The 15,387-nt window shown below is 38.1% G+C and overlaps 1 protein-coding gene across 19 annotated transcripts in view; it reads left to right on the top strand.

Moving 5' to 3' along the window:
• The window catches only part of NRXN3 (neurexin 3), a 1,716,647-nt gene that overhangs the window by 626,434 nt on the left and 1,074,826 nt on the right, over window positions 1–15,387 (top strand). For 15 of the 19 annotated variants that reach the window (XM_056134043.1, XM_056134037.1, XM_056134031.1 and 12 more), the window contains exons 8-9: window positions 5,256–5,459; window positions 11,577–11,603. In XM_056134043.1, the coding sequence (XP_055990018.1) occupies window positions 5,256–5,459; window positions 11,577–11,603 (231 nt within the window). The remainder of the gene's footprint in view (window positions 1–5,255; window positions 5,460–11,576; window positions 11,604–15,387) is intronic. The other 4 variants (XM_056134049.1, XM_056134032.1, XM_056134029.1 and 1 more) reach the window with 1 other exon arrangement.

Raw genomic sequence — 15,387 nt, 5'->3', positions numbered from 1 at the left:
GCCATGTACAAGGCAAGCCTTGTAGCTGCTGTCATACACATCTCTCCAGCCCTGAGCATGGTCTCACACACAAAAGCATATTTACACACAATAACACCATAGGCTACCATGAACCAATAGAGATATACTCTGGGTGCTTCAAAATATAGATGGACTCCTAGAATATCTCTCTGATAATTTGACAGGATGATTAAGTTTAAGACCATGAAAGTCATACCCATCACATGCAATTATCAACTTTCTCATTTGTTTGTCATGTACTCTATTATCTATACAAATAATGTTGTCTTATTCCTGGTATACTTGCCAGTATTAATGTTTTCTTAATGCTCGTAAAGTCCTATCAAAACACTAAGCAAAGAGTATACTCTCAATATATTTTAGCTCTCATTATGTACCTTCTTTTGATTTGGTTCTTCCAGGAAATAAAACTATCTCTCACATCTTAAGCATGTGTTAAATTTAGATTATGCCTTCCATCTAAAAAAGAATTTTCATAATATATCTTTTATTGTAATCATGTCTGCAATTGTCATACCTTTATCTCTTACTCTCTTAGAGTTTGTAAATTGTAATATACAATTATTAGCATGTCATATTTTCCAGATGATATTTGCTTCCCAGGAATGAGCCAGCTTATTTATATTGTGTTTCATAGATCTTTCATGAGATTTATAAATGGGGTGGGGTTATTATTCATGAGCAGACTATTTTAAGTACTTTACAGGTAGTCTGCCTGGCCTCTTCCTGTTTTCTTTTTTCTATACATGAGCGATTTCTATGTCTTCATTTGCTTTTACAGGTAAATGAATCATAATACCTGGTAGTATGAAAACTGTTCATCCAATCTCTAGTAGACCAGTGATTTTATTGCATTCTCAAACTACCTTTATTTAAATACTTTTCAAAATGTGCCTCAGTATCTATTAAATCAAATTCATTGTCATTATCTGAGCACACCTTTATTTCTATCTCTTATTATATAGAGATGTTGTTTCATGTAACAGACATGTCTGCGGCCATCACTTCTTCCACCCCTAGACTTTATTCAATCTGCTCTACTTACCTGCATATCACATTCTCTCTCCCCTAAATGCTGCAGACTTTATTGGTACATCTGTCCTGTGTAAATAGCCCATTTTTATATTCTAATGCATATTTGTATTACATAACTCCAGTCAGACAGAAACCTCTTTGACTTTTGTACTCATCGAGGTGCATATAGGTACAGAAAACCTATTGTGCTTCAGCAAATATTTAGTAAGAACTGAGTCTAGAGATAGGTTTTCTTCTTAGGAATGTGGACAATATTCTCTTCCTATGTTCTTTAAAAAATATTTTTGAGTAAATGATTGAACACGTTTTGAGCATATAATCATTAAGTAATTTGAGTAAATTAAGTATTTTGAGAAGTGTGATATTACAAAAAAGTTCTTGGGTTTGGTGTTGGATGTATACGGTTAAAATCCAGGCTGATAACACTTTAGGATGGTAACACTCCTCTGTATGAACTTTTGTTTTCTTTTTGAAAAAAGAAAAACTAGCACTAAGTGAATATTACATTTGGAGCATTAACCTTGTAGCATTAAGCCAGATCGCATATAGTGGACAACTCCTAATCAAAGAGCTTGGGCTGAAAATGGCATCAAGTAGAAGCTTTCTTTTTTATAGAAGACAATTATTTTCAATAAAATAAATTCAATAAAAATAAAATGATTCACTGTGTAAACTCAAAAAGAGCACAGCAGCGGCAGCGGCTCTGTCTCTCCCACCACCCACGTTCGGTAGTCTCATGCTGGTTCACCCACCCCAGGGAGGTCAATGGTAATGGACAAGCAAGGGAAGAAACAAGGGCCAGGCTGGTTGATGTCAGTCTCTGTCCTCTGCTTCCCCTCCTGCTTCTTCCTCCCTCATGCTACTTCATTATCCTCCTCCATCTCCCTTCATCCTTCTTCTCTGGAGTCTCGATTCTGATCCCCCAGCCCACTCTTACAGTCTAGTTAAATCCCAAAGCATGAGGGGTTGGGGCTTACACATAGGTGTGATCACAATCAATAGGGGTAGAATTTCCCTTGGGGAAATCCTCTCCTAGGACAGATTCTCATTATCAGATCAATCCACCCTAGAGCAGAATCCCCTGGGCGTGTTTCTCCTCTCCTTGTCCAACAAACTTATAAGCATATATAATATAAATCATTTTGTATGGATACAGTAAGAAATACCTTAAACTTATAGAATTGCCCTCCTAGGGCCATCTTAAGACTACAGTGCTCAGACTACAGTGCTCAGGCCAGATAGTCTTTCCTACCCCAAGCAGGGTCCTAGTCTGGCCGTTACTTTTGGATCATGACAGCATTTGTCTATGATCAAACTCTTATAGTTAAGAATTGTGGCACTTTGGCCTGGCCCATTTCAATGCCAGGGTAGCTCATTGCTTGCCCTGAGTCCATTCAGTCCCTTGTCAGGACCCTGCTTTTTCTTTTTTTGTAAGAGTACTGCTATTTATTCAGCCACTGATTAACTGATTGAATTGGGCATGAACTCCACCTTAATTTTTTTAATTTTATTTTTTTCTTCTTATATTTATTTATTGAATCACTGTGGGAAAAGTTACTAAGCTTTCAGGTTTAAATCTCGGTCATACGATGATCAAACACCTTTCCCTTCACCGGTACTCATTTTTTCACCACCAAGAACCCCAGTATACCCCCCTCCCACCCCTTCAAATGCCTGTGAGGCAGATGATTTCCACTTAACTATTCTCTATAAGCTCGAGCGGGCCCAGTAACGTCTCCATTGGAGACTTTGTTGTTACTGTGTTTGGCATATCAAATACATAACGGGGAGCTTGCCAGGCTCTGCCGTGCAGGCGAGATACTCTCGGTAGCTTGCCGGGCTCTCCGAGAGGGGCGGAGGAATCGAACTCGGGTCGGCCATGTTGGCTGCGTGCAAGGCAAACGCCCTACCGCTGTGCTATTCTCTATATTGATTACATTCATTATTTCGACAAAAGATGCACCATTATTGTTTAGAATTTTCCCCCAAACAATCAGAATTGCTGAAAAGGCATTGTGAAATATTTTGCTTTCTATAGCTGGTTATGAGAATCATATGTCACGCGGCCATGATTTTGGACTTCTGCAAAGAGCCAGATAATTACGTGATTGGTTTCTGTGTGTCTGGTGTTATGGCCGTGCCGGAGAGCTGCTTGTGGGGGGTAACTCGTGACCTCGGTAGGGCGTGAAGGATGAGCCAGTACTGCCCCCTTCCCATGAGACTACAGCTGCCCCATCACTGCCGGCTCATACCTTGTTTTTCCAATAAGCTCTGAGGCAGTGGCCACCTTGTACGCAGTCCAGATGCATTTCTGCCAAAAGCCGCTGGGTTTCAAGATTTGTTTCTGAGTCTCCGGTATCATGGCTATTAATCAGCTTGATCAGGAGTCAGAGAGGTCGTTTGTAGGCAGCGACTCGTTGGGGGGGAGAAAGGGTCGGCTCCACCCCCATGTGGTGAGGCCCCGTGTGTCTCGTCACTGCAGGCCCAAACCTGACTGTCCAGTGGCCTCTGGAGGATGGTGGTCACCAGGCCACCAGGGGGAACAGGCCCTAGGCACAAAACCTATTCCCACCTGGAGAGGCCCAGTTCCAGTAACCTACTGCAAGAACAGGACACATTTCTGCCAAAAGCCTTTGGGTTCTGAGATTCACTTCTGAGTCTCTGGGATCATGGTCATTAAGCAGTTCGATCAGGAACCAGAGAGGCCATGCCTCCAATTATATAGCTGAGCCAGAGGTGGTTTGTGGGTGTGTCTACCACATGCCTAACTTTTGGCCGTTTACTTTCTTGGTAAACTTTGCCCCAAGTTTTTGGGGTCTGGCCAAAGGCACAGCAGCAATTTTGGGGTATCTGAAAGCCTGACAGTGCCATCAGGCTGCTGATGCACTCACCTCACAGGTACAGATTGACCATACCCCCAGGACCCTGCTTTCAGGGTGTTAGGAACCAAGGGCAACTGAGGCTTAAGTCGAGAAAGCAGATGCCTGGGAGTGAATAATATTCAAAGCCAATTAAATCCTAAGTTACAAAAGCATAATATTAACTGTCTTTCTGTATCTATACAAAAAGGACATTGCATTAAAGTAAACTATTCAAAAGACATAAGGAGAGGAGAAAAGCAATATTTCACTCATACATATAAAATCATAGATTTCTGAGAAATCTAACCTTACAAGTTAAAGAGTCTGATTAGGGGAAAAGCTGATTAACTGGTTGGGGAAGAGAGCATATGGAAGAATTTACAGATAAACACAATGGAATGGAAGTGCCTCAGGAGCACTGTGATGGGTGTAACCTGATTAACCTAAGCTCCTTGTGGAGAAAGGGAGAAAGGACAAAGCAATGTCATCCTACAATTCACAAAAAGTGTTATTAGCTGTATATATAGAGAGAGATCTCAGAGAGAGAGAGAGAGAGAGAGAGAGAGAGAGAGAGGTGGGTGGAAAGGAATTTAGTCACACCTGGAGTTCTCAGGGCTTATGTCTTTGTGCTCAGAAATCACTCTTGTCAAGGTTATTGATCTATATGCAGTGTTGGAGATTGAACACTAGTTGGCCTTGTTCAAAGCAAGCAAGCACCCTAAACACTGTCCCATCATTCAATCCCCGTACCACCATTATAGATTTTTTTCTACCTCTGGCTCTATAAATCTTTGATTGGGCCAAGAAAATGTATATGATACCTGGCTGCAAGCGTGTCCTGGCCAAGTTACACTGTTCTCTTTCCTCCTTATGGGCTCTCTCTAGCAAAAATCTATTTATATACTTTCATGATTAGAAATTGCTATTCTCCTGCTTTTCATGAAGTATAAGCCACCAGAAGTTTTTTCTTTTTTTTTTAAAATATACTTTTCTTTTTATTCACAGCCTACAGAATTACAGTTACCACTGGTGGTAGGAACATTTTCATTTTTGCAAAATGCCTTCACATCTAATATTTCATTTGGGTCTTGACGAGTCTATGAGCATGTTGGGGCAGGAACAAGTGCCATCCTACTGCCTATTGCCAATAAGGAAACACCATTAGAGTGCATGTGGTCTGCCCAAGGACACATAGCTGAAAATGACAACAGTTCAGGCCCATCAAACACAAATTACCTGGCTGTGAATTTAGTGCCCTCTCTATTCGTTCATTTACCCTGGAAGCAAAGGGGAAAATAATCCCTACTGATCTCCCCCATTCTTTTTGTTTCTTTGCAGAGGCGTCTATCTTGAGCTATGACGGCAGCATGTACATGAAGATCATCATGCCCATGGTTATGCACACCGAGGCAGAGGACGTATCTTTCCGCTTCATGTCCCAGCGAGCTTACGGGCTGCTGGTGGCGACCACCTCCAGGGAATCTGCTGACACACTTCGTCTGGAGCTAGATGGGGGTCGAGTCAAGCTAATGGTTAATTTAGGTATCGTATGAAGTACCCTCTGCCACTCTGTTTGGGCTTGTCTTCCCTTTATTTTCTGATTTTCATTAGTTTGATTGAACTCCTTGTTTGTTCTTTGAAAGTTAGCTGCTCACCTCTTGTTTAATAGACCAAGGATAAAACCGAATAGCCACAAATATCTTCTCCTTGTTTCTGCATGAGGTTTTTGATGTCGATTTCTGGTTTCTGACAGTGGTGGTTTCTTTACTAGATGATTTATTTTCTAAGTTTCCTTTCTTGGTTTTTTGGAACCGTTTAGCTTTGTGTAAAACATGCTACTTTGGTCCATCTTTTGATCAATCGCATTGCCATTAAGTCTAACTCTTTGGTCACCACTCAAAACAGTCAAAGCTGAGGGCAAACTTAGGGAATGGAGGATAAAAGGGGAGGGTGGTGTTGGAGAATCAGGTTTTGTGAGTAGGATAAAGGAAAATCACTTTTAGCTCCACAATTAAATTTAAATGGGGAATTGCTGTGGTTTTGATAACATCTGGTATCTTCAGCAGATTTTCCTAGTGGGACAGGTAAATCAGATTTCCCCTCTGTTGTCTTAATTAAAAATATTCTAACTTTAGTCATGTGGAAGGAATATCAGAGTCCTGGTAGATATTTCTGTCTTCCTTCCCGACATTTTTACCCCATAGTCAGTGGGATGTTTTATTGATCGTATTACCAAAATTATTTACCAGTAAATTTATTATTCTTATATAACACATATTTACTATTCCTTAGTATTGAAAACTGACCATTTCAAATTTGTAGCTTTATTTGGAGAAGATCTATATTTTCAATGGAATTGCCTCTGAGAACTTAGAAATTCCTTGCCTGATGGCCTCAAATTCCCTCTTGCCACTAATCATCTCCATTGGGTTTTAATTGGTCTTCTAGGAAGAATGGAGTTCTCTTGTATTATGGAAGAAAAGAAATGTTACTCCGCAGAAAGTAAATTCCCTGAATCTCTAGCATTCATAATATAGTTGAGTCCAAACTTTCTAAATCAGCTGACTTGTTTGGACAAATAGAAGATGCTCAGATATAAAGCACTATTAAGTCTCAGTGGACTAGCTTGTAGGAGGCATGGAGAAGATATGGAAGACTTGTGCATGAAAGCACATATAAAACTGTAAATGGCCTAGTGGGATGTTGAGATTTTGAATATCTACCAGCTTTACTTGCTGTCCTGTCAACTTATGCACTTGGAAAATGCCTATTCTGTTATCCTAAAACTCTTTAGGACAGAGGACTGTTTTGAGCAGTGGCTTGTTTAGTTATATATGTGTTTTTCCTTCCAATATGAAGCTTTTACACTATGCTCTTTTCTTGTCCAACTTCATTTGATTTCTGCTGTTGGTGTGTCTCTTGGTTTTCCTTCTGTTCGTGTATGTGTATGTTTGTCATTTTGGATTTTGATTTTTCCCTTTTGCTGGATCTATATTGTGTTCTTGAGTTTACAGTTCTCACCATCACCCATGGTAAATCAAAAGATGGTATTCAACCCTTCAAAGGCCCAAAGCCTGCGGCCCGCATAGCAAACAGCCTTGAGAACAGAGTGTACTGAGCAGCCTGCAGGGGCTGGCGTACCCCGGTCCCTCTCACCTTCCCTTCCCCACACCATCCTCCCTACCTTAAACAAACCAACAAAAGGATCTGTTGCCTAAAGTGAATAGCCAGCAGCTGATTGTCTGCTTTTATGAAAAAAAGCAAAGACAATTAAAAAAAACTAGCCAAATTGAAAAAAGGAAGACAAATATATCTTTAAACATCTGTTTCAAAGTTACATGAAGCCAAAGATTTAGTGGTGATTCAGTCCAGACCCATGGGATTCTTGAGAAATGCATAGTTTTTATTCAGACTTTTTTTTTCTGTTTCAAAACCCTTGTGGATGTTATCTTGTAAAGATTAGAAAGCCACTGTGTCAGGTTTGATATTGTTGAAGGACAAATGGAGAGAAAAATGAGATGGACAGAAACTTCTTATTTAACACACACACACACACACACACACACACACACACACACACACACGAGTCATGGATCCAGTGTGCAATCCTAGAATCATTGTTTTTCTATTTAAAACTCTCCCAAATCTGGGAAGAGTGCTTTTACAAATAAACTCAGCTTTTGCCTTTTGGGGCTCCCCTTTTTTTTTTTTTTTTGCACAATCAGTCTGCCTTCTCTTCAGGTGAGGCAAATTAGGCCAAAGAGACCCAGCTCCTCCCCAGTGAGCACTGAGCTTCTCCAGAAGCAATGGGACTCATGTCCCTGAAGTCTGGTTCATTACAGACACATGATTGAATTTTTTCAAATTCTCTTCAAACCTGATATGAACAACAAACGCTTAAGTTCTGGTGGTTGTTTGGACACAAGCCTTCATTTTTCTTTGAAGGTGTTCCTTCTGCTCCTCCCACAAGATGGCCCCCCTTGTGAAATTAGTTCACATTTCCAGGCAGAGTTTGTATTCAGATGGTTTGCCCCGAACCTAACCTAAAGGCTTATTTTGTTCCTTTACTCCATCTCAATTGTGGGTCTTTTTTTATCATAAGAATAAATAACATGCTAATAGATATCAGATTGGTCGTACATTTGCAATCAAGACAGAAATGCTTACTATATTTTTCTGTGATGTAATGCAACTCCTAAATGTCTTGGTGCCAGGATTTTCCAACGACTTTGTTTATTGAAAACTGTCTACTTTTCTAATTGTAGGCAGAAATGTCAACTTCATGTGGCATCTTTTTGAGAGCTGTGAAGTTGGCTATTTGTCAACCATAATTTAATCTCTTCCAATATTATATTATCATATAATATTTAAATTTTTTAGACCTGTGTACTAGAGAGATAGCACAGTGGGTAAGGGGCATGCCTTGCATGTGCCTGACCCAGTTTGATTCCTAGTACCCCAGAGTTCTCTGAGTTTTGCCTAGTGTGATACTAAAATAAAAGCAAATCAAAAAATTTTTAACACCTCATCTTTTAATTTCACAGAAATTTTGTTGTAAGATTTCATAGGTGACTTTGAATGCTGACTCTTATAAATGCAAAACAATGAAACCTAACATTTCATATCTTATGGAAAAAGCACAAAGCATAGCAGGGTGTAAACTGCTACATCAGCCTGCGTTAGCTGCTGCCTCCACAGATCAATACAGGTGAATTAAAGATGTGACAATCTTAATAATTTCTGATTTTGTGATGGCAACATTTTAAATACAAAGAGGGAAATAACCTATTAGTCCCTGGTCTGAACTAAACCACATGATAGCAAATTGGTCAACATTGGTGCAGCCTGATTCATATTAACCTTTTGGAAGCTTCAGCAGAGGGCCTAAACATTTCTTCTGTGAGAGAAATTTATCAGATTTGTCATCCAGTTTGGATAGTTGCATTGGAATTTCCCCTCATGTTTTCTGTCTGGAAACATAGTTTTACTATCATAAGACTTACATCACTATGAGCCACAAGCTCTAGAAAGTCATCCCTTCCATACTCAATTTAGAGTTTATCAATATTGAAAACTTTTTAACTATATTGGGAAAAATTGAGTATTGGAATTAGTGCTGAGTCACAGGTTTTAGAAAGTCATCTTTTTCATACTTCAGTTTGTCTATATTGTAAAGACTGTTTCATTGAAAAGGCTGTTTCAGTGTTGGAAAAACTTTCTCATTTACTGGAATAATACAAAAGGCTAAAATAGAAACAAGCATTACACACAGATTCACACATGCACATCCATGCTTATGGGATCACTTGCCCCAAACGCTAGCCCAAAGTTTTATCTTCAAGATGACGCCAACTGCTACTGCAGAGACCAAAAAAATTGCCTTTCTAAGTCCATTCCCCTGACTCCATTTCCATTATTAAATGCACCCTCACAATCAACACCTTTATCTGAACCTATGAACAAGAGAAAGGGATCAGATTTTTCTACAGAAACCACTTACTCTTTTGGTAAATTAACAAAACAATCTTTTATAACTGGACTGAAAATAGCCAGTTGTTTACCATTTAGAAGACTGGATATCTCCACAAGACTATAAAGGCAACATTTACCTCATGTATTTAATTCATCCCAGAAGGATGAGCTCTACCCACCAACTCTCCCTAGTCTGGGTTCCTGTCTTAAGAATGAAATTCTCAGCTGCTCAGCAACCAAAGGAAAATAGCAATCATTGTATCTAGTTCTTGGTTTGTTGTTTCAGACACCCTCTTCCTTTTCCCCTCTCCAAAGCATGTCCATATACCCATTTCCCCTGATTCTTTAGTACACACCAGAAAGGGGCGTTTCTCCAGCTTTGGGTGCTGGTGGGTGCAACCAGGAGCTGAAGCCCCAACCCTTCCTCCCTCCCATCCTTCCTCCCCAGTCCTGCCAAGGGGCATGGCCTTCTCTGTTTGGTGATCGTACCAGTTGCTCCAGGGCTGTTTGCTCCCACTTTTCTGTTGCGGTTGACGACACATGACAAACCTAACCGCACGAAACCAAACCCAGATTTTTCTCAAGAGATGTTCTTCTGGGGAACAAATATGCTTCCTGTCTCTTTCCTCAGAATGCTTGGGTGTTATAAATTGCTCCTATCTGGATTTCACTTAGTTCCATTCTGCCCTGTCATTTGCCACTGTATCCTCTTTCACTTGCTCGCTTAAAATGGTTCACTTTGGGAAATTCAAATAGTGGCATTATCCTTGATAAATCCTCCAAAATTTTTGGGTCAGCCCAAAATAGAAGAAGAGCACAGTTTCTGTCATTTTTTTCTGTGACTTTCTTCTGTTTTCTTTATTTTACTTCTGCCATTTAGTACCTGACCTTAGGCAAATTCTTATTGGAATTCCCACCATCATAAACCAATATGAGTTCCACTGGAAATCCTGGTGGCACTTCTCTAATGATTTTTGCCCCTACTAATACCCATTGACTCTACTCAAAACCTTTATGTCAGATGTCCTTGACTCTAGACATACATTAATAACTTGATAAGTACTCTGAGATTTGACACAGAATACCTTACCTGGTGACTGGCAACTGAAAATAAGGCACTCTCTTCCCACTCTATCCCACTTAAAAAAAAAAAGACATAAAAACAATTTCCTGTCCTTGAGATACAGAATCACAGAGTGAAGTAAGGAGGATGTCAAAGGTGCCGGAGACCTCCCCATGTACCTGCCTCGTCTTCTCCTCGAATGCTGTAGGCACCTCATTCAGCCTGAGCATTCAGGCAAGAAGACGAAGACTCGCTGCATAAGGGGGTTGGTCTGGGAACCTTTGAAATAAGACCAGATAACCCAATCACTGGTGATCATACCATAGGGCTCCTCTCACCCTGAATCCGACCCTACCTCTCTAAAATCTGGGATGGGTGTTTGTGCGGTTAGCTGTTTGCAAGTGGCCATTTTATTACAGGAAATGACCAGGTGGTGTTAACCCTTTCCTGACCTATAATGGCAAGTCTGCCTACACAAATTTTTCTAACCTTTGGGACCCAACCTCAGGAGAGGGTGGAGGGAGTTTGTTTTTAGAAAAAGAGAAAGGGTTAAATACTGCACTGAGAAACTTCATGGACAGTATTTTTCTCAATAATACAATGTGCCAGACTTGTGATATATTTTTAGAACATGAATACAAAAATTGTGTAGATGCTACATTCAAAGATCATTTCAAAGCAAATTCAATTACAGGGAGAAACATTATATAACCTGCATTTGGTGGGGGAATTTTTGCCTAATTTTTCAAGTTTAGCAAAATTCATATTTTTAAAGTCCAGGTATAAAATATATCATATAAATGAATAGACAATTTTTTGAATACAAACAAAAACCTTACTTGGTGTCTCTCGTGGATATATATGTATACCAGTATATATATCTCTATACATATGTGTATATATATGTGTGTGTGTGTATATATATATGTATTTAACTTTACTAAATAATATACTGTACATATACACCCACCCTTAAACTTGTGCATACTGTATATATATATATAAAATGGCCACATTTCTTGCGTGTGTCTGTCCCCGGAAGGGTGGACTGATTGTTTTTGGATGTCTGCAGCTGTTACCTTGAAGGATGCAATTTCATCTTTCATTTATTTTTCCCCATCTAGACTGTATCAGGATAAACTGTAACTCCAGTAAGTTTTCCCTCAAGTTTCATTTTGTTCTTGAAAAAAAGGAAAAAAAATGACTTTATTTTGTTTACTGTTTTATGAGCTGGTTTTCATTTGAATTATTTTACCTTTTGACTATGGAGTTGTGGGGGGCCTGGGGTTGGTGAACTGAAGGGATGGGGTGATGGTCAAGAGTTATGTGACTTAAGGTGTGATTTCTGGTTTGGGTGAAGTCCTCTCTCCTCTCCTGGTATTTTCTCAAAATGCAGAAAAGGAGAAAAGGGCCCTGAATAATGAAATGATTTAAAGATGAATTGAAATGTTATTATATTGTTTGGGGGAAAGATTCCATAGAATCAGGCAAAAAGAATTAGAGCAACCACAATGTACTTCTCCACTACTGAAAGCTTTTAGACAATATAAGCAAAGTTCATGATCCAAATATCACTGCCAACTCTGATATTGCTTTTATTCCTTTATTATTTTATGGTGGGTGGGGAAAAATATTACTCACTGATAATGTCTATTTGAGACAAAGATTTGTAACACATAGGAATCTTCTGAACTATTGCAGCCTGTTGTTTTTCACTCTGTTCAATTCAGATATTTTAGATCCTGGAGAAGGGTTTAATAAGGTATAGGCTTAATACTGGTCAGCATTTTATCTTCTTCTGCCTTAGAAATTACCATTATCTGAAGTCAGTGAGGTCAGTGATAAGAAAGAGAATAGGAAATAAAAGACACAGGAGATAAAAGGAAAAGCGATGTTTAGATTTGTGTAGCATATTATATTAATTAAAGTAATTAAATGGCAACCAAGTCACTAGAACACTTAGGTGATTAGCATTAACCAATGTTCTCCAAGTTTCAATGCCTAAACAAAATTAAATTTAATTTGGATGAGGCAGAGTCCAGTGCCATTTAATAGCTTTCCTAATCATCTCTCTTCAAAGAAACAATTTAGATATCTAATTTTCTTCCATGACTTTCTTTACTGTCTAGGAGTTCTGTACTTCCAGGAATATCTACATGGGAAGGAGAGAGAGAGACTGAGCTTGGATAGTTATGCAGTATGGCTTATGCTTACCTGGAAGTGACATATATCACTTTTGACAAATGATTTTATTTGTCAGATATGAGTTTGCCCTAAAAGTAATAGAAACTTATTCTGTGGACTCAGGTAAAATATATTGGATTGGTTGAGTAAGACATAGCATCATAGCAATCTCAATTTTTGGCTGCTTCTTTGCAAGATGCATTCTATAGGAAACTATTCAAAAATATATGTAATTCAACTTTAATACTTTTTTTTACTTTTTTCTATCATATGAAATGTTTTTAAAATGATAGCTAATTTTATTTTTCTTGGTAGATATGTTATTGGGATGACAAACTATAATACCCAAATACATTTTTATCTACAAATATCCTTATATCCATAATTATCAACAACAAAAATATTAAAACACCTATACAGTTACTTTCTAGAGTTTATTATGCTTGTATTAGCATTTTTTAAATTAAACTTTGCCAAATTTTGCTGTGTTTAGACATTTCTAAGTAGGCATATATTTCTCATGATATTTAGGTCATTAAAAACTCAACTGAAACATCCCTTTTTCCCAAAGACTGGAATTGTGTTTTTCATTAAGGCAATATGTTTACAATTTTTGTATCACAGAATCCATCCAGTGTAAGCCATCTTTCACCTAGTGATTTTTTAAAAATAAATAGTTATTCAAACATCATCCCACTTATATTTTAGAACACCTTTGTTACCTATGAACCATTTCATGTCTATTTGCAGTTAAATTCTATCCCTACCTATCCTCAGACAACAACTTTAATATTCTTTTCCTCTATAAATTTTCTTTTTTACTGATGTCTTATATAAATGGCATCATATTGTATATTGCCATTGGTGTCCAGCTTCTTTAATAGAAATTTTATGGCATGTCTATAGAAGACTTTTTCTGTTTCATCTGTCACTTTCCAGAAGGCTATAAGGCATAAATTGACTTCAAGTATTTATTTGGAAATCGTAGAACGCCAAGACTTATTGTTCAGGGTATTAGAGCTTACTTTAGTTTGTCTACCTTCATACTATACTGAAATTAACTTCTCAATTGCATTTATGCTCATCAGTCATGAAAAGTTATCAGAAGACACATTCTAAAATTATTTCTCTTGGAAAAGCAGTGTATCTTCTTCAGGACATAGATGCCAATGAGTTTTCTAAAGGTGATACAGTGAACTATTGAGGGACCAGAGATAGTCTGACAGGTAAAGTTCTTACCTTGCATATAATCGAACTGACCTAAGTTCAGTCCCTGGCACCATATATGATCCCCTGAGTCCTGCCAGGAGTGATCCCTGAGCATAGAGCCAGGGGTAATTCCATAGCATGACTGGGTTTGGCCCCCCAAAAAACAAATAGAATCTGTTCAGAGCCACCAATACCATCTTTTAGAGATGAGTCACAAAACACATGTTACTGACTTGGGTAACATTCTAGAAAGAGCCTAACTTGTTTTAATTAAATATTTAGATAAGATACCAGTTCCAGTTACGATTGAAATGTGAAATAAATTTTGAATTCCCATAATCAACTTTTACATACTAAGAAGGTTAACTTGGTGACAGTGACAGCATCAGAGAAAGAACTCACAACTTCAGTTGAGAGGGAGCAGAATAGGTAAAAACTAGCAACAAAACATAATCCCTTAAAACTCTTTAGTGCTGAGTTATGTAACAGTAGCCAGAGTAATGGAGAGTCAAAAAGCAAATGTAATATTTCCTAGAAATTAATTTTAATTGTTGATTTGCAGAAAAACTAATTAAAAGGAGTGTTATTTTATGCAGAACAATGAAAACAAACATGAATTTAAAAAAAGCCACAAGATTTCAAAAGCACTTCAGTTTGATTGATTATCTTTTTTATTCCATCCATGGCTTCTTTGGTACGTAGGTCAGAAATTTTGAAGTAGATGACTATGCAACAACATTTAGAAGAAAAAACAAGAACAGGTGGTTAGAACTTCTAATCTCATCAACTCAGTGTCAAAGTTCATGGCTCAGTCTATTATAGAAGCTCAAGCTATTTCTGTAATAGGTGTGAAGATTCTTCTTATTACCCTCTTTTTTTCATTGTGAGAGTGAAGAAATCTGATTGATTTTCAGTCTTAGTTTAAGAGGCAGAAGGCTTTCTTCTTGTCTCACTCTTGTGTCTGGCTGTCATTTTAATAACAGTCTTAGAGGGTAATTGCTTGAGTTTCAAATCAGAGCATTTTCTTTTTCTACCTTGAAGATGCAATCTGAATTTAGTTCTATCCAAGTTTAAATATAAAGTTATGAAATTCCCCAGTAATATTTTTAGGATGCCTTGCTTCTGAAAAATTCATCAGGAAAAATACTTAAATCATCTAATTTTTTTCCTGTTTATCTGCTACAAAATGTTTGTTCTGGGAAATGAAGGTTTCCGAAGATTTGTGTGATACTCTTTAATGGAGGGAACATTAAAGAGGATGATATTTCAGCACAAACTAAAGGGCAATTGGCCATTCTGGAGGACAGTGATCTTCAGACTCTCAGATAAGCTTTTTCTTCTGTTTACTGACTCTTCCATCAGTTATCAGCGCCCAGTTAAGAACCAGGGGATTCCAAGATGAAGAAATAATTTTGTAATATCTTCTCTGATTTTTACCATTTTTTAACCTCCTCACTCTCATTTTTAATACTTTTTGTTTCTATATGATACCGAACATATATTTATCATTACTGTTTCTACTTTTCTTACTACCCCTACTTT

The sequence above is a fragment of the Sorex fumeus genome, unplaced genomic scaffold (genome assembly GCF_029834395.1).
Source record: "Sorex fumeus unplaced genomic scaffold, SorFum_2.1 ptg000098l, whole genome shotgun sequence".
In the NCBI taxonomy this organism is placed as follows: Eukaryota; Metazoa; Chordata; class Mammalia; order Eulipotyphla; family Soricidae; genus Sorex; species Sorex fumeus.
This window is presented reverse-complemented; position numbering and strand designations above follow the sequence as displayed.